Source organism: Lygodium microphyllum, chromosome 14 (genome assembly GCF_053477565.2).
Source record: "Lygodium microphyllum isolate KBCC chromosome 14, Lygodium_microphyllum_v1.1.10, whole genome shotgun sequence".
NCBI lineage: Eukaryota > Viridiplantae > Streptophyta > Polypodiopsida > Schizaeales > Lygodiaceae > Lygodium > Lygodium microphyllum.
The window spans coordinates 96,928,055-96,952,068 of record NC_141148.1 but is presented as its reverse complement, the minus strand read 5'-3'; the positions used below and the strand labels follow the sequence as shown (position 1 = coordinate 96,952,068).

The 24,014-nt window shown below is 39.3% G+C and overlaps 1 protein-coding gene across 1 annotated transcript; it reads right to left on the bottom strand.

The window, feature by feature from the left end:
• Positions 1-14,446: 14,446 nt before the first annotated feature.
• On the bottom strand, positions 14,447-17,001 carry LOC148025881 (L-type lectin-domain containing receptor kinase IV.2-like). The gene has a single exon (XM_087693144.1). The coding sequence runs from the start codon at positions 16,797-16,799 to the stop codon at positions 14,586-14,588; it is 2,214 nt and encodes a 737-aa protein (XP_087549270.1). The 5' UTR covers positions 16,800-17,001; the 3' UTR covers positions 14,447-14,585.
• Positions 17,002-24,014: the final 7,013 nt, after the last annotated feature.

Here is a 24,014-nt window from a genome sequence, read left to right as displayed (position 1 = left end):
AGAGAAGGAAGGAGAGCACAAGTGTAGGGAAGTAGAGAATGAGAGTGAAAATGAGTTTGGAGTTATAACTTCTATATGTATTTAGGGTTTTAAATAAAGATTCTTTTTTAACCCTAAAGTTTCAAATTAAAACTCTTACCTTAGTTTTTTTATTTCAATACTTTAAAGTAACCGTTAGAATTACTCATACAGACAAATGCTTTGTTCAATATTATTGTATCCTCGAATATACTTGGATCGTTGAGTATATTCAAGTCCAACTACAGAAAACATAGAAATTTTTTAAGAAAAGAAATCTAAAAGAACTTCAAAATCCCTTGGATCCAATTTAATATTTAATTTGAATAAATAAGTAGAAGAGATGAGCTACAATATATCAATTATGCAAAGATAATATTGCATAGATTATAGAACTCCTGCTTGTAATTTGATTATGATTTTAACCAGTACGATTAACTAATTACAGTACATATTATCACACGCTTGGATCATAGTAAACTAAGATTATCTAAATTGAAAGTACTGAGAAGTTGTAAAAAAGTTTATATTCATTCTTTATTTTAAAAAACTACAAGGATTCCACTAGGATATGGGGAGAAGCACTTTATTTACATATCATGGATTGCTCACTACAAATCCTAACTTTTCTATTATCTAACTTGAAATAGAAGTTGTGGAGGGGCTCATTGGATATTAATTGGATTTCTTATCTCAGAAAAGAAATGGGCCAATGGCTCTCTACATTGACCACAAAAGGATTATGATTGTTCCACAAGATAACCACATCTATGAGAGCTGTATGTGTCTCATCTCGGGTATCTTGATCCAAGTTGATCCACTCCCCTCGCAAAAGTCTCCATCTTCTATATCGAAAGCGAATACACAAAGTTTGTCCAGCGATGAAATACCTATAATAAAAATAAAAATAATGGTAAGTAAATACGAATAACACAGAAATTCATCTAAGCAAGACCTATATCAATTAAATCAAGGCATTCAAAGTAGTAAAAAAGATTTACGTAAATGTGAGATCAAATTGGTTGACCCTGTACTCAATCGTCTCATCAAAATGTGTTCTTTTGACTAGCCAAGACTCACCCAATAGCTGGCTCATCCATTCCTCGGATGGACACTTGCATTGATAAGTAATCTTTGTTTTCTTCAGAACATCACATGAACCAAACAAATGTGCAAACAATGAGAATGGAATAAACCAACTAAGATGCACATCTTTGGAGCTTGTGGTGGGTTTCATAGCACTATCGATGTCAAATTTTATATTGGACTTACATGCTCCTGACAACTCCAAGCTTCCAATCAACCATTCACCACTAGATAATGGCGGCAATGGACATTCTGCAATCTCTGGCTTTCTACTACATACAATGAATTATAAAAAATATATATTTTGAGTTGCAAGTTGACTTGTAGAGTTATTATCATAGATCAAAGAACCTATGTCTTCATGCCAAACATGTATCTTACTGCTCCAACATTCCACATTCTGCCATTCGTGCAAAGTTGATGGATATAGAGTTGTCAATAAAACAATATTGAATTAGAACACTACAAAGATTTTTAAAAACAACTCTGATGCAAAAGAATAAACAATGATAAAATTTAAAAATTTACTATTTTGTTTATAATTTGTAATGTAGTTCTTATCGTGTACAAAGATTTTTTTTTGTGTATAAACATGTTGGATCAACACTTCTATTACTCTCGGGGAAGTTACTATATGTATATCCTCTACATCACGTGCACTCAAGGCCTATTTATAAAAATCATTATCTGTGAATTTTTCTTGAATAAAAAATAACCCTTTTCTATTCAATGTGTAAATAACCCATTTATATTACACCCTCTTTTATGTAAAAATGTATAAAAATGGTATTTTAAAAATACCTTATTCTGAACTCATGTGATGCACACATATATTCATGAGTAACTTACTTGAGTTGTTATTGTACTTGTTCCATTAAACACTTTTCTAAACTCTAAAATTCTACCTTTCCAATGTTTGCTAGGGTTTGCAACATCCTTGCGTCTGACCTGGAAACTCCCTCGAGTACTTGGGTGTATCAAAATTCAATCCAACTTATAGTACTTATCACAAATCCAATTACCGCCACTATCTTTCCTATTGAAGACCTCCATTGCAAGTATGTTACTAATGTTTTTCCTTCATGAAGACATCTATGATAACCAAATAGAAAAGTTACCTATCAATATGTGTACAATTTACAAATGTTCTCTCCAAATGAAATGAAATTTAAATGGAGCAATTAAAAAAAACATTGTACTTGTAATTCTTTTCACAAAGAAGCCCAGAGATGTTGAACAAGAAGTGGACTTATAATAAAACTATTGTTCCTTCACTGACAAATTCTTAGTATACAAAAACAAAAGAAATATGGAGTCAAAGCATATATGTAATCTACATAGACTTTGTCCAAATGAGTTGAAACTTAACCATGAGCAACAGAAAAAGGTGGCAATATATATGTGGCTCTATTTGCAAAGAAGCCCAATGAAGTTGAAGAAGAATACTCTTGGAGTAAAAGAACAAAGGAAAACTCAGTATCCATATAGCTTGCATACATTTTGTCCAAAAGAGGTAAAATTTAACTATGGAGGAGCAGCAAAAAAACAAGACAATATACCTATAAATTTGTTTACAAAGAAACTGTAAGACGTTGAAGAAGAAGTTGAGTGTTCAAAATATCATTGTTCTTGACTGTAAGAGACTCCTAGAGTACCAAAACAAAAGAAATTACATGTCAGAGAATGCACATAACTTGCACAGGTTTTGTCCAAACGAGATAAAACTTTACCATAGAGCATCCATGTAACTGAACAATATACCTGTAAAGTTTTATTTAAAAAAATTTAGGACTTTGGTAGAACAATCTATGCTCTCATAAAACATGTGAAACTCACTCTGTGTTTGTGTAGAGGAAATGAAATTTCACAAGGTTTTAGACAAGGCAAGTAACACTGAGGGTGTAAAATTTCGTCAAGAAAGAAGAAGCGGGGAAAGAGATATGATAAATTTGAGTTCCGCCTGAGGAAGAGGGGGAAACTAAAAAGGGGAGAAATGAAAAGTCAATCATAAAAAATTAAGAAAATGAAAATTTGAGTTACAAACTTCTAGGAAGTGTCAGCATTTTATTCCCCACATTTCCCTTTATTTTATTACTGAGGGAAGATTTGGGCCAAGATGTGGCTAGAAGATTCATGTTACATGAATCTGGAATCCCAACTGTCTTATTGGTTAGGCCTATATTTGTTTATTCACTCCTTAAGGGGAAAAAAGAGAGTCCATATTTCTCCTAATGATATTTAAGTCAACTGGCATCGTCATCCAAGTATCCATCTCAACTCTTACTTTCTTTGATCTATTGCCTAGGAATATGAAGCCATTACCCTAGTCTTCAATTACCTGTGTGCTCCTCATCCATGGTCTACCTAGTAAGATGTCATAATCTACTCTCTTCATAATGATGATGTTCATTGAGAATTAGACACATGCTTTCAAGGGCCAGTCCTTGAACACTTCAAATGGCTTAACTTTCATGCCATTAGCCAGCATGACATTAAACATTGCAATTTCCATTGACAGCTTACCCCAAACCTACGGAACTGCATGGCTAAGTACACTAACTCTCCTTCATATGTCTACAATCCGCTTTCTCATGGCATCTCCTAGTGCTACCACTACTAGGATCGCAGGAATATCCGTGCCTTCCCAGAATGCATTCATATGCAAGGACTTAGGCACTAAGTTTAATGTGAGGCTAGGTATCTGCATGGCTGCATCACTCTCATGCAAGTTGGCTACTCCTGGTCTCTCGTCAGATCCCTCTATCCATACTTAAATTCTCACCATAATGAAGGGCTTTGCTTAAGTAGATCCCCCATTGGCAACATTACAGGAGATGATAGCAATGTCATAAGCAGGCCATTAGCCGCTTGCCTTTTGTCTTTCCCTACACTCTTTTGCTCACTGGTATTAAGCAGCTTGCCTATCGGTGGCATCTAAGCCTTGTCTTCGTGATTCTACATGAGGTGTGGATGCATGTCTTGAGTTTATGTATGTCAATGAGACAATCGTGCTCACACTAGAGAACTTGTTGATCTTGTCTTCTAGGACAGGCTCAGTATCCTTTAGATGCTCTTGAGCTTCTCTCATCCACTCCTTAACCTTGTCAACTATTTCCAATTGGGACTTTGGATTAGGGTATTGCCTAACCTTGGCACACCCCTTCTCCACTATTTTAAGTGCTGAAGTCTCACTCTCTACATCTGCCACTTGCTTCCCTCTCATTAGTGTAGTTGTGTTATCTGTTTTTAGTGTCATTTTGGCATCAACCCACTTTTTCTTCATTTGGCGAGCCTTCTTTCTTATCAAGGCCACATCAAGGTTGCTAGGTCTTGGCAATGAAATTCCATCCTATTTTGTTTGTGCTCTAGTCATGATGTTCAACGAGATGGGAGTAGCCTCACAATCAAGTGTTTCGACTCCAAACAGTCTCAAAGGTATAGAAGGTATGATGGCTGAGCTAATGGATGGTTTTCACCTAGGATATTTGGTGTATAAGTGAGTGATTCCACATTTGAGGCATCTCAAATTGGCCTTTTCTCAATTATCTTGTTCTCATTTGGGACAATGAGATGAGATATGGCTTGGGTGACCGCAAGTGTAGCATGAGATTGGGTCCTAGCTCTACCCTCCAATGTCTCTACCCCTTCCTTGACCTAACACCATCACACCGGTACTAGTCTAAAGTCCATTAAGATGGGATTTCCCTCATCATCATACGAGATGTAAGGGTTTACGTATGTCTTTTCCTCATTCAACTTCTCTACATAATGTATTGGAGCATCACTCAGTGGATGGGTCACGAAGGGTCCAAGTGGTTTAAGTATGGATGTGGGGTTGATGTCCATTTTGGGGACAACCTACTTGGCATCATTAGGCACACTAGGAGAGATAATGGATCTCCCCTTCCAAATTTTGGCGATCTATTCCCCAAGTAGTAAGGGTGGTTGTAAAGTTGTATATATGGTAATCATCTCAGCAGTCACGGCAATGCACAGCATCGTGACCAAACCTACTACAATTGGCACAAGGTCTGGATCTATGATCCATGCACTCAACTAGGAGAGGTGGTTCCCTCCACAATGGACACATTGCACATGAGGTCACACAAGTATTCTAATCATTTCTTGGAGCTTGGCTAGCTCTAGCCTTAGGTTTGCAAAGAGTCAACACTCTTTCCTTTCTCTTGGTTGCTATGACTAGATCTCTCGCTAGCAGTAGTACCTCTCTTTGAGGCTCTAGAAGCTACACTATCTCAGCTTGTGGCTCTCCAGCTCCTCTCCTCGAGTAGGTTGTCTACACATATGGATTATTCAAAGACCCTAGCTAGCACATCCCTTTACAAGATCAAGTTGCCTACCAAGGCCTTGTAGAGCTCTTCACTCCTAATTCTATTTATGAATATGGTGGAGACTGCTTGCTCACTAGTTCACTCTATGGCTGGGATTTCTTAAAGATATTCTGCACGTGGGTGACATAATCTCTAATGTCTTCTTTATCCTTCTAATTAACATTCATCAGTCAAACCATGAGGCTATCTGAGTATCCCCCTCAAAGAATCTCTTGATGAAGAGGCTCTTGAGAGTATTGAAGTGTCATGTTCAACGTCGTCTAGACTAGTGTACCATGTATGTCCTTCATCTCCAAGAAAAAGACCAAAAGGTTGTGCACATTCAGTAGGGTCCCTTAGCCCATTCGCCTCGCACACCTACTCAAACTGCTCTATGAAGCTATATGGGTCATCATCAGGATGGTACTTGTCGAGTTAATTGGCAACTATGGGTATCTTCAGTTGGCTCCTCGAATTTGGACTGATTCCTAGTCTCGCTAGCAATGAAGTTGCTAGGGTCACTGCACTTTGCTCTATAGTCACGTTGTCTATAAGTCTCTTTGTGAGAATCTCTCACTCAATGTGAGATTGGCTTCTAACGCTCTTTCCCTCTTCACATTGGGTCCTATCATATTCTAATTTTCAAGTACTAAAACTCGCTGGACCTCTCGCATTTCTATTTTCTACCTCAACCTTCGAGCTCACTACTCCTGGTTGTAAGGAGTTATATTGTGTAGTGACTTCTTGGCCAATCTCCACTCTTCCTCAAGTTCAATTATGATATCCTCAGCCAACCTACCATGATGCTCCATTTTGGTTTGTAAATCATATCAATCGTCATTTGTTGGATATCGAGTGGAAACTCTCCCAAGTTGAGTTGGTCATTTTCATGAATGGAGCTTGGTCCTCTTGGAATCTTGTTAGACTCTTGGTCCACTAGGCTATCGATCAAAGGGTAAGGTTGAGTCTCGAATCGTGTTGGTCTTCTCGTTTACTAAAAGACTTGCTTCTTATACATCATATCCTTGGTCACGCATTTGATATTTGAGGATCTTCTCCTATTAGTGGGCTTATGTATAACATCAAGTATATTTTTGCTCATGTCTCTTCATGTGAAAAGGATCATCATGCCTGCTTATCGAATTAGCATACTTCACACACTTTATGAAATTCTGCAACTCTAAAAGTAGGCAACCCTGTAATCAATCCTTTGGACTATAATAATTTTATTATTTGCATATTTGCATGTCTAATACATTTATGCTATATTTCAATATCTACAACCATTCCTTTTCCTATAGTATACATAACAACATTCATTGTAGGAATTCGAACAGTCTAAAGTGAACATCTGGCTAACTCTACTTCCTTTTGTGACAAACCTACACTTATCATTAAAGTCTTCTACAAAATCATTGTTGGAATTCGAACAGTCTAAAGTGAACATCTAGCTAACTCTACTTCCTTTTGTGACAAACTTACACTTATCATTAAAGTCTTCTACAAAATAATCTTTTGCAATAAATGGAATATGGAACCCTTGCTCTACCATTTGGCCAATAGATACTAGATTCTTTGTGATTGATGGCACATTTACTATATTTAATAGACTCTTTGTCTAGCCATCATGCAAGGATAAGGAAACCTTTTCAATGTGTAAAATTGGGTGGCATGAATCATCACCTATTTGTAGCTAGCCTAGATTTTGTAACTTTTACATCTCTCCAAACTATTCAACATGATTGATTATATGATTAGATGCATCTGAGTCGATATACCATACATCATCATATATCCCTTTTCTTGTAATAACATTCATCATATGATACATAAAAAACAAACACTCATTTTTGTCTTCATTTTATTGTGAAGACGATGGATAGCTTCTTGCTGTAATTTACCACTATGGATATCATCCTTCTTAGAATAACAATGGACTGTAATATGACCTCTTTTGCCATAATAATGACAAATAATAGTAGAATTTTCAAATTCTCTATTTTTCCATCCATCTCTTTCTCTAGAGCTCCCCATGCCTCTAAAGTTTTCATGGCCTCTTGAAACATGCATTTCACCAAATTGTTGATTTAACTTATTTTGCTAGTTATCACTAGTACATCCCATACCATGACCTCTTGAAGAGAATTTGCCATCGCTCGTTCTTGAACTTGAGTAGAATGGTTGGAGCTATTCACCATTTCTTTCAAATGAGTCACCCTGCATATTGATCTCTTCGATAAGCATGAGAGAGACCAACTCATTAAAATCCAGAAACGGCTTTTATACATATACAGAAGTGACAAATGTTTTTCAAGCCATCTCAATTTTAAGGTCACCCAAAATAGATGAAACCAAATCATCATCACCCATTGTACCAATCACTAAAGTATCTGCAATGCTCCTCACCTTAAAAACATACTCATTGATAGACATTTTTTCTTTCTTCAAGGTATTCAAGTCTTACTTGAGTTCAATCTTTCGTGCCTTTGTATTTATTAAAAGCATATTCTCAAAAATTGTCCAAGCTGCATGTGAAGTCTTCGCATTCCTAATATGTCCTAGTATAATATTGTCAATGATTTGCAAATAGCCAATAGATTACCTTTTTGTCTTTTTCATTCCATTCTTTCCACACCTTTAATTAATATATAGTCACAAGGATACTCAACTCTAGCTCTTTTCTTTCACCTGAAAGAAACTCATAAAGGCTCTTTCCAATGAGGAAGTTTGTCACATGGAACTTCCATGAAGGGCAATTGTTCTTGTCTAGCTTCTCAATGATGGGATTTCCACTATTCTCTACCATTATCACAAAAAGGATACAAAACAACAAGCAATTCTTCTGCAACCTTTCACAACAAGTACACATATATCAAGTAACCTTTTTCACAGATTGCTCAACAATACATGTAATCTACAATCTATTTGCAAATAAAAATTATGTTTACTTCATATTAAACACCTCAAAAATTACATATTTGAAATCTGTGACTTGTGCACCCACTTTTTTTATCAATACAACCGAAATCACAATATATTCTCAAACTGTTGTCCATAATCTTGTGGCTCCAAAACTGGGCCCAAAATGAGCCTAGATGCCCAAATAAGCAATGGGAAATTCCTAAAGGAGTCATCTACAAAATATATAATGCTCTGCTTGTACACTAACTCTCATAGAAATATGATATTTTCACTCTGCCTTCCTTCTCATATCTCCATAGGTACTATTGAAGAGAAAGAATGGAAGAGCTTATTATCAGTTGCTTGCTTGCTCGAATCCTTGCTTCTTTGCCTTCACTTTAGCCTTCAAAGCTAGCCTCTCTCATTGGCGCCATTGTGATACCATGTGAAGAATAGCATGTGGTGGAGAGACTTGCTTGAGCTATTGTGCCAAACACATAGCATACATATAAGAGGAAGCTAACTCAAGAACACAAGAAGAGAGACAGAGGTCAAAAAATTTTCTTGCTAGTTTATTGTTCTTCTTCCACACACAATACAATGTATACAAATATAGATAAGATTCAACCTAAAGGAAAGTGACCTACTAAGCCAAATAGTGCATAACTAATTATACTAATCGAATGGTGCTATAACTATGCTAGTTGTACATAGGTGCAACAAACTAAATATAATAAGTGATAAGTTAATGGCTATGTGAGGATCATAATGACCACCAACATGCTAAGTGTAGGCATACAGACCCATCTAGCTAGGTGGTCCATCATCAATGTCTGCACGTGTTGAGCTTGCCATCTCAACACCTTGAGACTACATATCCTAAGAATCATAATAATAGGATCAATGGTCCTAAAACTCTTGATAACACATTATTAGCAATATTCAAACAAACAACTATAAATTTACTAATACAATATCAATTTTTCTAAAATATCTATAAACATTTGATTGAGCATGATAAGAATCCAAACAAGTTGATGGAGAATAAGACAATTCCAAAAAACCAAGTATAACTTTACCCATGGAAGCTCAAATAAGGAGGCACACAACTTTACCAATGTAAGCATCTCAAACAACTAGACACATAATTTTACCAATGCAAGCTTACTTTATACTACAAAAAAGTCAAGTTTGAGATAACTTCTTGAACCAATTGAAAAGTGATTAAAAAAACTTTCCATGTCTCGAAAAAGATATTCAAAAAGTACTAAAAGAATTTACTATTTACTACACAAATAAGAGCTCAAGAAAGCTATGATATTGTGTAATTAAAAACTCATTTTTAAAATTTCCATTCAAATACTACAAGAAACAAACTAAGGAAAAAACCACTAAATGCCAACACTCTTGCACACAAGTATACTCTTGTTGAATTAACAAGTTAGAAATTTTTGTACTATGGGAGAGGAGGTAGACTATTTGAGAGAGTGAGAAGGAAGGAGAAATGGAAAGAATGGGAAAGGAAAATAGGGAAAAGGGGAAAGTCTTTTTAAATTCAAAGTAAAAGTGTTTCCAATGATACCATCTTAGTGGGGCTAGACATTGCATTATAGGCTATCTCTAAACTTAGATCTCTATCTTGTCTCTATTTTCCAAACCTTTCTTAGGAAGCAACATAATAAGACTCAATAGAGTCTAAGACTAGGGAAATAATTTAAGATTCTATGTGCCTAGCTCCTTTAGAGTGCAACCAATTATAAGTTCTAATGTATGCTCAACATTATATTCTATATTTCACTTTTAGTATTCTATATTCCACTTTTAGTATTTGCTATTAGGATTCTAGCATTGTTTGTGTCCCATGTTAGGCCTAAATGTGGGCCATACAACATGGGGCTATAAATAGAAATTGTATTTTATTTAGTAAAATTTATAGGATTATATTTATAGAAGAGGTTTTCAAATTACACTTTTTTAAAAATCCATAAGTTTAATAAAGTAAGAAGGGTCATTTTATGGCCTTATAGCATGTAAAGAAGGGGCTTTTTAAAAACCTTTTGAACACACATTGTATAGATGATTTCTTATAGGTACAACCCCTCGAGATGTATTAATGCATGTAGGTTGGATTATATGTATATTGTGTGGATTTATACATTTACATAATATAAGAATGCACATATAGACTATGTAGGTGCTTATTTTGGTTTTAATTAAATTCAATTCACATCTTATTAGTATTGAGGGATAAGTTCATCACTATTATGTCCACATATTACCTATCAAAGGTAGCTACAAGTGAAGCAAAGTGTCATAAGAACTTGAACCAAGTGAACATATATGACTTATTCAAGGTCTAATATTCTTTCCTTATTGACTTTATACACATATGTACATGTTAATTCAAAGTGTGCAAAAATGAGATGTAAGATTGTGAAAGATTACTTACTTGGTATAGGAAAAACATGCCACCAACACAAGTCACTTTAGAGCATTCACACCTTGCCATTAAAGGGGAGGAAAGTACAACTATAGGTGGCATAATTAACACGTTGTGAGAAATATTTTTAATAGGTTTTTGAAGATGAGCTTGTGAATTATAGTTTTGACATACAAAGCAAGTGAGAAATTGCTAAAGGGCATTGGAAAGCAACTTGAGAGTGTAATATGCAATTATTATTGAGTCACAAGGCTATTTCCATAATTATTCTAGTACACTAAATTTATTGCAGTCTTTTGTGTGGCCAGTATGCTACATTCACATTTACTTCTAAAATGACTCACGAGCTAACATGTGAAACATATTCAAAATCTAGGTTCATACATTGTAGTTTAACTTTATTTGAGATTCACTAAACTTTTGATGCAACTTATTTCAATATCTTTAGTAGTTTCAAACAAAGAGAAAATTTTAAATTCTCTTTACCAACATCTTGATTTCTTTATGAATGGACTCTTCTATGTTCAATATTATGTTTTACAAATATTTGATTCATTTACACATGTGACATAAGTCAAATTGTAAATGTAATGTTGTTGCATGCCTACATTCTATTACATCATTGAATGCTACATAGCTACAACATTGCAAACGTTATATTATGTTATCAATTACTATGTATCTATAGCATAAGTGCGAACAACCCTAGATAGCTAATCATAGAAGAAAATGTAATAGCAAGAGTGCTAAAGTCAGCATGATCTTACAAGATGATGAGGACTAGCCACTTGTGGGTGAAATAAACGATAGATTGGTCAATGATTATGATGAGGATTCTGTGACTCACTAAAAGGGTTTACCTTTGACCTTAACATGATGCCTACTCCAATATGGTCATATGAAGCTTTCATATATATAGATATTATAAGCCAAACAATGTACCATTTTGCTCAATATCACATAGCTTGTATGCACCATTAGATATAGAATGCAATGCGCAACATATGCAATGCCCATTTCCCAAGACATCAAGATGACTATGCTTTTGAATATGCTACAGTGCATATATGATACCCCTTTAGGCCATGTGATTACTCTCACTCTTATGTTAAAGGAGGATTTTTATGGCATTGATCATATCTTCCATCTCATCTGCCAAGCAAGGAATAATTGGGTAAGGTTGACATGATGCAAGATTATGAACAATGATACATTAAAGAGTATATTGTCCAAAATAGACCAATTACTATTTAATGTAGTATTCTAGCCATAGTACTTTTTATTTAGACTTGTTGTGTAGGAAACTACATGACTAGAGTGTGTATTGTTAGCTTATTTTTTGTTAAAATATCACCTCTATTGAAGCTTCCAATAAAAATTATAGGTTATAGAATTTTTAAGACAGATAGCTTTGACACGCTAAATTTTGTGACGTCTATACACATTTTCATCTACCATTTTTAGCCCTAGTCAATGAGACTCATTCCAAGTTTTTTGCCAAAAAATTTAAGGAGGGGAGCATAGTCATGAAGCGGGGGCATGCACTCTAGCTCTGCATAAATGTTGCATTGTGCCTTATAAGCTTGGAGCATATAAAGGCCAATTTGGATATGTTTTCATCATTTCCATTTAAAACCTTATTGTTATAAAGAGTTTATTCTCTCTCACTTATTTCTTGGGTATGTACTTTGCATGTTGATCTCATTTGCTTCATGAGACTTGTATAATTACAAGTGGTTATGATGGAGGGATTTGAGCAATCAACGAAAGATTAGAAAAAAGCACCAAATGGCACCACCAAGTCCCAATGTTAGAATATATAAAACTCTCTTAGTCCTTGGAATTGATATTTTGTATCATGGGAAAGTTATACCTCTAGTGCTTTACCCAATCATATGATGGTCCATGTTCTATTCAGTATAGGAAGCATGTCGTATCTACTCTCTCTACTCTATATTCTAACCCAAAGGTTTGATCCGCAAAGGTCACCCTTTTGCCATTTGGTCACATAAACCTCATATGACATATACAAGTCAGGACCCAACCAATGTTTGGGCTCTCACATGGTTTCTCCTCATAATGGGGCCCTTACAACTTAGAGAACCATGGATTATTGGTGGTAGCTTACGATGGTGGCACCCTACAAACTAGCTCTACCTAAGCTTGAGCCAAAGCTCACCAACATATGGGACATTGATATCAATGAAATACATGCATATGCTTTATAGTATCCCATAATAGATAAATTTTGTTTTGAAAAGGATTAGCCAATGGTTTTCCCAACTCTTTAGTGGCATCCAGAAGGAGGTTGATCCAAAGGTATGTTGGCCTAGGTAATTCACTATATGTATACCCTCTATATCATGTGCATCCTATTTATAAATATCCTTATCTATGAATTTTCCCTTAATGAAATATAACCCTTTTCTATTCAATCTGTAAGTAACCCCTTTATATGGGACCCTTTTGTATGTAAGAAATATGTAAAAATGGTATTTATAAAATCCCTTATGTTGAATCCACGTGATACATACATATATTTATGATTGACCTCCCCGAGCATGTTGTTAGGTCAACAATCTCAACTCATACAAGGCAATCCCTCCTAAGATGATCACAACCCATCTTGAGAAGCTTCGGAGGCATAATGTAGACTAGGTCAAGGCCCCTAAAATTACACTCCTTATGCCTACACCTTTTGCACAACCTCCTTCTTGACAAAGACCACCTCAAGGAAACCTTAATCCCCCATCATATATTTGAGCAACCATACTCTCCCCCTTAAGCATTATGTTGAATTAGGTAGCCATCACCACAAGCTTTAACATTTCCATGTGCACAACACGAAAATTACTATGGTATTGAACTTTAGAACATTAGCACAAACTTTATTGGCATCAACACTGATTTTCTTTGTGGAATCATTCTTCCTATTCTCCATATTTCTCTAGAGGTAGCTCGTAAGAATCTCTGAAACAACTTGGGGTTTACCTTCCAAACAAAACTTGGTGTCTTCTTGTGAATCAATTGGTTATTGCTTTGGCGAATGAACATGTGGGTTTTACTACCTATCAATAGGTGATAAACTTTGTTATAGCCTTTCCACTATTCCAACACTAAGATTGTTGGTGCTTTCTTCCTCCCTCATGCATTTGAATGTATTAGATTACTCTCTACCTCAACCTCTGCAATGTGCCATTCTCCTCAAAGCTCTCATCTACCAATTAGCTCATCCTATTTACCTGACCATCCTACCTTTTGTAGCACTCAACATGTCAGGTCCCATGTAGAACCCTACATGAGAGGAGGTGCCACATGGAGAATGGTTGGGCTATAGAAAATGTTTGAATCTGATTTTAGTTAACATATGCACTCCCACTTTACTCAATTGCTTTGAAGGAAAATTTCCTTAGTAGGTTCCCTAAGATCAATGTCCCAAAAACTTCAAGTGGAGAGAACAACCTTAAGAAGCTTTTCAATTACTTTGAAGGAAAATTTCCTTAGTAAGTTCCCTAAGATCTGTGTCCCAAAAACTTCAAGCGGAGAGAACAACCTTAAGAAGCTTTTCAGTTGATGCAAGTTAATGATTTTGCATATACATTTAGACATACTTCCATATCGTACTTTAAAAGATAAGGATGAGAACTAGCGCAACATGTCATTTGACATGTACATGCCAACAATCAGATTTAGGACATGGATGCATAAATTGTCATTAGATAATGTTTTTCCATCACACACTTTTGGAATTGTGTACATGTGGAAATTGCCCTACACTCTATATATGACGTGTCCGTGAAGCAAACGTTATACTACCTCCCTTGCTTTTCATGTGTGCACGAGGCAGAATTGGGGTGGGAACAACTGAACGATCGAGGGTTGCTACGTGCTTGAGATTCTGGTAGCAGACCATCGAAGGAGGAGACTGTGGACTTGGAGGACATTGCCGATGAGGATAGGACATCATGCAGGTTATCGTCAAGGAAGGAGGAGAGGGAGACAGGGAGAGGGGCAGCTTGGCCTTCCAAGATCTGAACAATAAGCCGCATGGGAGGCCTATTGACAGGGCTAGGGTGACAACAGAGGAGGCCGAGCTCTAAGACTTGAATGATTTCTCTGCTTTGGAGTGGCTCCTGTTCGATCGAGAGCCTCAAGGCAGGATCGATGGCTTCCGCAAGGGCGCCATCCCCATGCAGCCTTGATAGCCAAAGGAGAAGAGAGTTATCCTTGTCTTCTTCCATAACCTCGCAAATCCTCCTCCCTGTCACCACCTCCATCATGACTGCCCCAAAACTGAACACATCCCACTTATCCGTGGCTTTCCTCAAGACGAAGCTCTCGGGTGGCATGTATCCCCACGTCCCAACCACATTCGTGCTGTCAGGGACCACACTGTGCCTATACAGCCTAGCTAGCCCGAAATCCCCCAGTTTGGCATTCATATCCCTATCTAGCAACACATTGCTAGCCTTGACATCCCTATGTACCACCTTTTGCTCATTCTCTTCATGAAGATAAAGCAATGCTCTAGCCACTCCTTTTAAGATATTCAATCTCTCACCCCATGACAGGAGATGTTCTGACCTTTCATCCCCTCCTTGATTCTGGAATAGCAGCTTGTCTAAGCTCCCATTAGGCATCAGCTCATACACAAGCATAAATCCTCCCTCTTTGCACCACCCCACCAATGGCACTAGATTTCTGTGTCTCAGCCTTCCTATCGTAGACACTTCCGATACAAACTCCTTGGCCCCTTGCTTGGAGTCCTTGGATATCCTCTTCACAGCGACTTCCGACTTCCCACCTTCGAGAGGCAAATTTCCCTTGTACACGCTCCCAAATCCTCCAGTTCCCAGCTTGTTTTTCTCATGGAACCCCTTTGTTGCTCGGCTTAGTTCGTTATATGCGAACTCTCTTGGTAATGTACAGCCGTCCAATGCGAAAGACCCTAGCTGAAAATTGGTGTCTCTGAGAAACCGACCTCGCCTTCTCCTGCGCCTCAGGTAAGCTGCAGCAATAACGCCCAAGATGGCTGAAATTGTGGCGAATCCGAGGACCAAGGCGATCGCAAAGACCGTCTTCTTCTTGTTGTCAGGCACAGCTGATGCAGTCATGGAGACGTCCGCAGAGGTGCCGTTGTTGCTGAAGCTCCAGGAATAAAGGTAATACAGGACGCCAGGGAGGGGACCAGTGGCGGCAGAGAAGCCGACATACATGTAGTCAAGGAGGATGGAGGAGAGGTCGACGGAGCTGTTGGAGATAAGGGGGAAGGCGGGCTTGGGGGCGCCGGGGGAGACGTCGTGGCTGACAGAGATGTTAAGCTGTGTGCGGGGGCCGTCGTAGTCGATCCAGACGTGGGTGGGGAGGCCTTCGAGCTGGACCTCGTAGCCGTCGGAAGCGTCGGAGAGAGAGCGGTTGGTGAGCCGGAAGTAGGCCGGGGAGGCGAGCAACGAAACGGGGCTGCCGAAGTCAACGCCGACGTGGTTGCCGTCGGCGTCGTCGTAATCCAGGTTCCGGTAGGTGTCGAACTCGACAGCGAACGTTCGGTTCGTCATATTATTATCATTATTAGTACTGCTTATAGCATTCTTACTGACGATCCCCAGCAGGCCCTGTGACGAATTATCTGCAGCTGCCATCGCCGGCGCCATCACGAACGCTAGCCCGTCCGCCAGCCCGTTCAGGCCCGCCTGTATCTGTAATATGAACTGGGTGCTGAAGGACCTCGCCCTCCCCCTCTCGGCATCCCTCATCTGCACCGCCTTCGCATATAGACACCTCCCCATCCCCTGTATCGCCCCGCCTTCTGTCAGCTGGATCCTTTGTCCCTCTCTGTCAAACGACGCACCTTGGAAGCATTTCACCGGCGCTTCTGCTTCCCTTAATCCGTTGTAGGAGAATGTCGTCGCTTCGAGCGCGGCTGCCTTTGCTATAGCTAACTTCAAGAAGAAGACGAAGAAGAAGAAGAAGCTACCAGTTACCGCGCAGGTCGATGCCGACATCCCTCTTGTTTTCTCATTACTCATGAGCTCCCTTAGACTCTCTGGGGGTTGCCGTCATAGTTGCATGTAAGTGACAGAGGAAGACAAACGAAACACAGATTGAGCAACTGATTTTCTAGATCTCTGCTGTAAGGGAGAGATACAGACAGAAAAACACAGAATAACTGTCTCTGCGTTGTTGTTGGTATGCTGTATAAGAAAAGCAGATATCGGGCGATTCGGGCCGGCGGCCTCGCGGAGTCTAGAGTGGCGTTCTCATCTCGGACTAAGTCTATCGATTGACTTTGACTAAGCTATCGACACGTTGCTAAAGAAGATTAACATGTCGCTATACTGATAAGTCTTAGCGAGTGTTCATTTTTTAAAGTCCCCTAGGTTTTTTCCATTGAAGGGCTCCTGAACAAGTGCCTTTCTTGTGGAAGGGCTTTTTCAAAAATTTGACCTTCGATAGACATGTATTCTAAAATTTACATTTCTAGCTAATAGAATAGTATTTGAGAAAAATATAATAATGACTATAACATTTATATAAGCCATTTACTGGTTGTTTTTTCATGTCCATTAATTTACCAAAATCTAATACCGGTATGTTATGATGATAGAATATTCAAAACTTAGTATAACATATATGAAATGAGTACTTACTTAAGAATTAAAATTTTTATAATGTCAACACCAAAAATAAAATTGCAATGCCATGTTTAGGCTGAAGCTCAATCAATTGAGATAGTCTAGAAAGGCAACAAGATAGCTCTACAATCATCCATAGTCTCGAATGAAATAGCAATACAATCAAAGCACACCATTACTTAAACTTTCTTATATCAACTATGTTGCTACCACATTAACATTGCGATGAGCTTTTAATCCATCTCATGTAGCATAGATGGCATCCCAATCAACATTTGTCGGGTCCTTAGTACCATTGTATGAAAGAAACATGAGTTGATTCAAGCTCTCGAGTGACAATCTATTGCGATCATTGGACTTAATATGATTCATTTTGGAAAAACCTCTCTCACAATCAACCGTGCTTGCAACAATGACCAAGCATACACGCCATAACTTTTTCATCTCCACAAAGACTTGATCAAACTCAATATCACGCCCACATAATTGCCAAGCAGCATGCATACTTTGCCCTGGACATGTTCTTTTTAACTTCACCATGAAGTCTCCATACTCAAGCTTGCATGCATCAACATCAACAAGTGTCCCAAACTTTTCTAATAAGGCATCTATCCATATTGCACCCATTGTAAAGCATCCACGAACATCATGTGGATAATCCTTTGGACTAAATATCTTTGCAGCCTTAAACAACTTTATATCAATAAACCTTGCACTATCCCAAGTCACCAATTGCACACAATTATCCTTAGGTCCCAATTGGTTGTTATGAAGATGGTGCCTTTCCATAGCTCCTACATTGTTGATTGAAAAGTATGCATATCCATCTTTGACCTGCTGATAAAACTTTGTGAGATATTGTGTCCCATGACCAAAGTCCCCCAATAAGAAGCGTGCCTCAAGGATATCTATCGTAACCATAAGCTCAGTTCCTATAGAAGTAATGTCGACTTACTCAACTTGGAATTTTTTATTCAAAAGATTTAAATCATCAGCTAACAAATGAAGGAAAATTTGAATTTTAAATGAGGTGAAAAGTGTATATAACTCTACACTTTCCCTCATCCATATGCGCAATAGAATCGACATAAGTGTTACAAGCCTTTTCACCACTTGTCCTCTAGAGAGCCAGTGAATCTCATGCACCTTCAAAAGCTCAAGAACTGGTAGCTCAAATTCAGCAGCTAATTCTTTCAATTTTGCATTCCTCTTATAAGAACTATTGAACCATTTGTAAGACTTTCGAGCTGCTGCTTCTACTACCTCAAAGATAGGTAATGTAAATAATGCATCCTTAGAAGCCAATGCATCTCTATGTGCTATACAATGGACCCCAACTAAGTGTGGTACCTCTCGAGCAAATCGGGTAACTAGACCATTTTCTTGCCCAACCATTACACTACATCCATCAGTTCACTACAAGGAATTGGGCAATTAGCGACGCCGATTAGTGACGGCGGATATCGGCGTCGCTATTGGCGTCGCTATTTGCGTCGCTATTTGGCATCGCTATTGGCGTCGCATTTCGTCGCTATTTGCGTCGAAATGCGATGCCAATAGCGACGCAAATAGCGACGCAAATAGCAACGAAATGCAATGCCAATAGCGACGCCATAGGAAAAAAAGCGCGGCCGAAACCCGAGCGTCGTTTTCATTTCTTTTGCTTCGACTTTTGAGAGTGAGAGCGAGGGAGAGAGCGAAGGCTTTGTGAGAGAAGAAGAGGAAGAAGACTTGTTGCCGCCGCCGCCGCTGCCACCGCCGTTGTTTGCGAAGGAGAGGAGGAGCCCTCATTGCAAAGAGAAGCCGCCCCACGCTCGCCATATCTCATTAGTGAGTCTCCCTCTCTCTTTCTTTTGCTTGTTGAAGGTTTAAATCGTTCTCTTTTGCTTGTTTAGGAGAGGAAATGAAAGAGAAGGAGAGGGAGAGGGAGAGAGAGGGAGAGAAAGAGAGGGAGAGGGAGAGGGAGAGTGCATTCTCTCTCTCTCTCTCCCTTTTGCTTGTTTAATGTTTAAATTACTTTCTTTTTTGCTTGTTTAGGAGAGGAAACGAGAGAGTAAGAGAGAAAGAGAGGGAGAGGGAGACAAAGAGAAAGAGAAAGAGAAAGAGAAAGAGAAATAGAGGGAGAGGGAGAGGGAGGGGGAGGAAATGAGAGAGGGAGAGAAAGAGAAAGAGAGGGAGAAGGAGGGAGAGTGCATTCTCTCTCTCCCTCTCCCTTTTGCTTGTTTAATGTTTAAATCACTTTATTTTTTGCTTGTTTAGGAGAGGAAATGAGAGAGAAAGAGAGCGAGAGGGAGAGGGAGGGGAAGGAAATGAGAGAGGGATAAAAAGAGAAAGAGAGGGAGAGTGCGTTGTATCTCTCCCTGTCCCTTTTGCTTGGAGGATGTTTAAATCACTTTATTTTTTGCTTGTTTAGGAAATGAGAGAGAAAGAGAGATAGAGAGGGAGAGGAAGAAAAAGAGAAAGAGAGGGAGAGGGAGAGGGAGAGGGAGGGGAAGGAAATGAGAGAGGGAGAGAAAGAGAACGAGAGGGAGAGGGAGAGGGTGAGAGAGAGTGTGTGCATTCTCTCTCGCATGACGGGTTTGGTTGTTTGTTGTTTGAATCACTTTCTTTTTTTCTTGTTTAGGAGAGAGGGAGAGGGAGGGGAAGGAAATGAGAGAGTAAGAGAGAAAGAGAGAAAGAGAAAGAGAAAGAGAAAGAGAAAGAGAGGGAGAGGGAGAGGGAGAGGGAGGGGGAGGAAATGAGAGAGGGAGAGAAAGAGAAAGAGAAAGAGAGGGAGAAGGAGGGAGAGTGCATTCTCTCTCTCCCTCTCCCTTTTGCTTGTTTAATGTTTAAATCACTTTATTTTTTGCTTGTTTAGGAGAGGAAATGAGAGAGTAAGAGAGCGAGAGGGAGAGAGAGGGGAAGGAAATGAGAGAGGGATAGAAAGAGAAAGATAGGGAGAGTGCATTATGTCTCTCCCTCTCCCTTTTGCTTGAAGGATGTTTAAATCACTTTATTTTTTGCTTGTTTAGGAAATGAGAGAGAAAGAGAGATAGAGAGGGAGAGGGAGAAAAAGAGAAAGAGAGGGAGAGGGAGAGGGAGGGGAAGGAAATGAGAGAGGGAGAGAAAGAGAACGAGAGGGAGAGGGTGAGGGTGAGAGAAAGAGAGGGAGAGGGAGAGAGAGGGAGAGAAAGAGAGGAAGAGGGAGGGGAAGGAAATTTAAGATAATAGACGTATTGATAATGGTATGCAATGTGCTTTGCCATGGGTCACGTACATTGGTAACTCTTTAAGATGGCTTAAAAATGGTCAAATCCTTCATAATGTCCAAGTAGGGGATCTAATTGTGATATGCATAATTCATTGTTTTTGTATTAACTTTATAGGCATGCCAAATTAGAAATCATGCCAACTAGTCAACGGAAGGACTAAAAGAAAATGATACCCTAGCTAATGGTCATTAAGGTACTTCATCAAAATGAACCCAAAAGTATTGTTATAGAAGAAGAAACCCTTAAATTGAGTATAGGATAATTTCTCTCAGGTCTTATGACTATGAGTAGAATTGATTGAAATAAATTTTATTACTATAGTTATTAAATTTCATAGATGGCGCGCATTAATTTTAAAATGGATTACTTATACTCAAAGCCGAGATATAACAAATAATTATCTACCGGGACAAACAAATCCTTGAGCATGATACAAGGCCGAGATATAACATTGGAATATCTCTCAAGTACTATATACAATGCAAGATTTATGGTCAACTTGCAACTTGACGTACATCTCCATAAAGCTATCCATTTAAGCCTCGTTTGCTGTAATGTAGATAAGATGGAAAACGAAGAAGGTCTTATTGTTCAAGACCACGAGACGTATCTTAATCAGCGTGTCCCATGTCCTTGCTGTCAATGCAAGTTGGCAATTAGACGAAAATGCCGATTGTCTATAGAACACCTACGACGATTTGGCGAGTTTCAATCTGAGATCATTGATCAGGAGATTGTGGATTTTCAGCAAACGGTAATTTGAAGTTAATATTAATCATGCATTGTACTCTCAAGCTAATTGAAACCATATACAATAAGATTGGGTCTTGTTGGCAAATTTTCTATCCAAGGGGGTGATGTCTCGACCCAAGGAGGACTGCACCCTTTGCGGCCAATTAGAAGAGTTCATGGACGTGCGATGGATGGATTGCAGGAGCCAATCGACCACTCGCAAGGCCCATCTATACTGTCAATGCCAGAGGAGACAGACAACCTTCCCGACCTGCCTACAATCTTGGAGCCTGAGATGGAGGCAATGATCGATGCATTGATTCCCATGGATGTTGAGACATCTGACTCGCTTAGAGAGGAAGCATCCATACCATTATATGATGGGTGCCGAGTATCTCGGTTGAAGACATTGCTTGCACTCTTAAGTGTGCAAGCAAAATACGGTTAGAGCGATACGAGTGTGACTGAGTTATTCGAGTACCTTGCACACAGGCTTCAGTGTTTTTTTTTAAACAGTATTATTGCAAACATTTGTGTTTTTTCAAGGTGTGTTATGATTTTTTTCAGGTTATTGAAATATCATATATTGCCACTTGCAAATACCATGCCTGAGTCTCGTGATGATGCACGACATGTTTTACGGAAGCTTGGCATGGACTACAATAACATCCACGCATGTATCAACGACTGCATATTGTTTCGAGATGAATACGAGACTATGGAGACATGTCCAAAGTGTGGTGCTCACAGGTATCGATAGGACTTGCAAGGGCAAACCATCCCTCAAAACGTTCTCAGACACTTTCCACTCATCCCCCGCATAAACCACATGTTTCGCACGTCTGCCATGGCAAGCTTGACAACGTGGCATGTGCAGAATAGGTCCACGGATGGAGTTCAACGAATATCAGCGGATTCGCGCTCATGGAGCCACATTGACTCTACCTTCCCAGGCTTTGCGCGAGAGCCAAGGATGGTGTGAACCCATTCGGTCTGCGCTCGACTTCTTACAGTGTGTGGCCTATAGTGCTTGTCAACTACAACATCCCTCCATGGCTTTCTACGAAGAAAGGACATCTCATCCTTAGATTGCTCATCCCAGGCCGCTACAAAGTAAAAAATATGGACGTGTATCTTCGTCCATTATTTGATGAGCTTAAGATTTTGTGGGAAGGGGGTCACGATGCAAGATATGAGCAGGTGCGATGGTCGACGGTCAGCCAACATTCGAGCCATTCTCATGTGGACGATGCATGACTTTCTGGGATTGGGAGAGTGCTCAGGTGAGCAGACCTTTGTTCTCGCTGGTAATATCTATATTTTATTTCATTCAATCAAGTATTCACTAGGTCGTGGATCGCCTTACAGGTCTGGTTACCTCAGGTTATCATGCATGTCCACTGTGTGGGCCATAGTTAGACTCTCGAAGGTCACGAACCATGAAGAAGATGGTATATCAAGGATACGCCGCTTTCTTGCCGGAGGATCATGAACTTAGGGAAGGTTTTCTTGGATGACCTCCAGCACGTATGAACGCTGCAAGCTGGTATGAGCTGAAAATGGTAAACCCGGAATCACATCTAAATGGAATGCGACGGTTCTCAGTTTTCTACGAGTTGCCATATTGGACCCACTTATAGGTCAACCACTTGTTGGATCCCATACATATTTTCAAGAATGTGGGCAGCTTGCTATGGGACCACATCACAGGAAAGAGAGACACTATAGGGTCACGAATGGATTTAAAGGAGGTAGGTAAGATGGAGGCGCTTTGGCCACAGTCGAGTGCTGAAGGGGGAGTGCAGCTTCCTCGCGCTCCCTGGGTTTTTTCTACCAAAGAAGAGCGCATTGTGAAGCAAGCAATCAAGTCTATCCGCACTCCGACGGGTATGATGCGTTCTCTCAGGTCTGCATTTTCTAAAGATGACCAAATGTCTGGGCTAAAATCCCATGATTAGCATAAGATATGTCTGGTTTGTGAACAAAATGGATTGTAATTAGCGTGGGCATTTTGCAATTTGAAAAGTGGCCATTATTCATAATGCTTTCTCATTTGTGGCAGTTTGTCCTACTGATCGCGATCGTAGTATGCCTTACTCCAGAAATTCGCGGGGCCATTTACAAGTTGTCGACTTTGGTGCAATGGATCTCACAGAAAGAGATTAAGATGTGCTCTATTGAATCCGCAAGGCGGGGAGCAGTAGAGACGGTCTGTCTCTTTGAGAAATACCTGCCCACTAGCATGCTCACGATACAAGTTCACCTTCTTGTGCATCTTGTGGACGAAGTGGAGATTGCTGGACCTGTCCATACGCGATGGATGTTCTTCCGGGAGCGCTTCATGAAAACCCTGAAAGGCTTTGTGCGACAACGAGCTCGTCCAGAAGGTAGCATGGCGGAAGGTTGGTTGGTGTCAGAGGCATTAGTGCATATCTCACAATGGCTACCAACGGTGGAACCAGACAATAAAATGCTATGGACACTGAAGGATGATGATAGGCTGACTGGAGATGTGGTGGTTGGAAATGGGGTAGAAAAAAGAATGGATGCCTCAATGGAAGAGAAGGTGAATCACTTTTGTATGTTGCACCATGCCTCCATGGAGACGTGGCTCGCCAAGTACCAG

What these genes read in the sequence shown, in the direction of transcription:
- LOC148025881 (XM_087693144.1), bottom strand. Translation starts at nt 16,799, where the DNA reads ATGAGTAATGAGAAAACAAGAGGGATGTCGGCATCGACCTGCGCGGTA.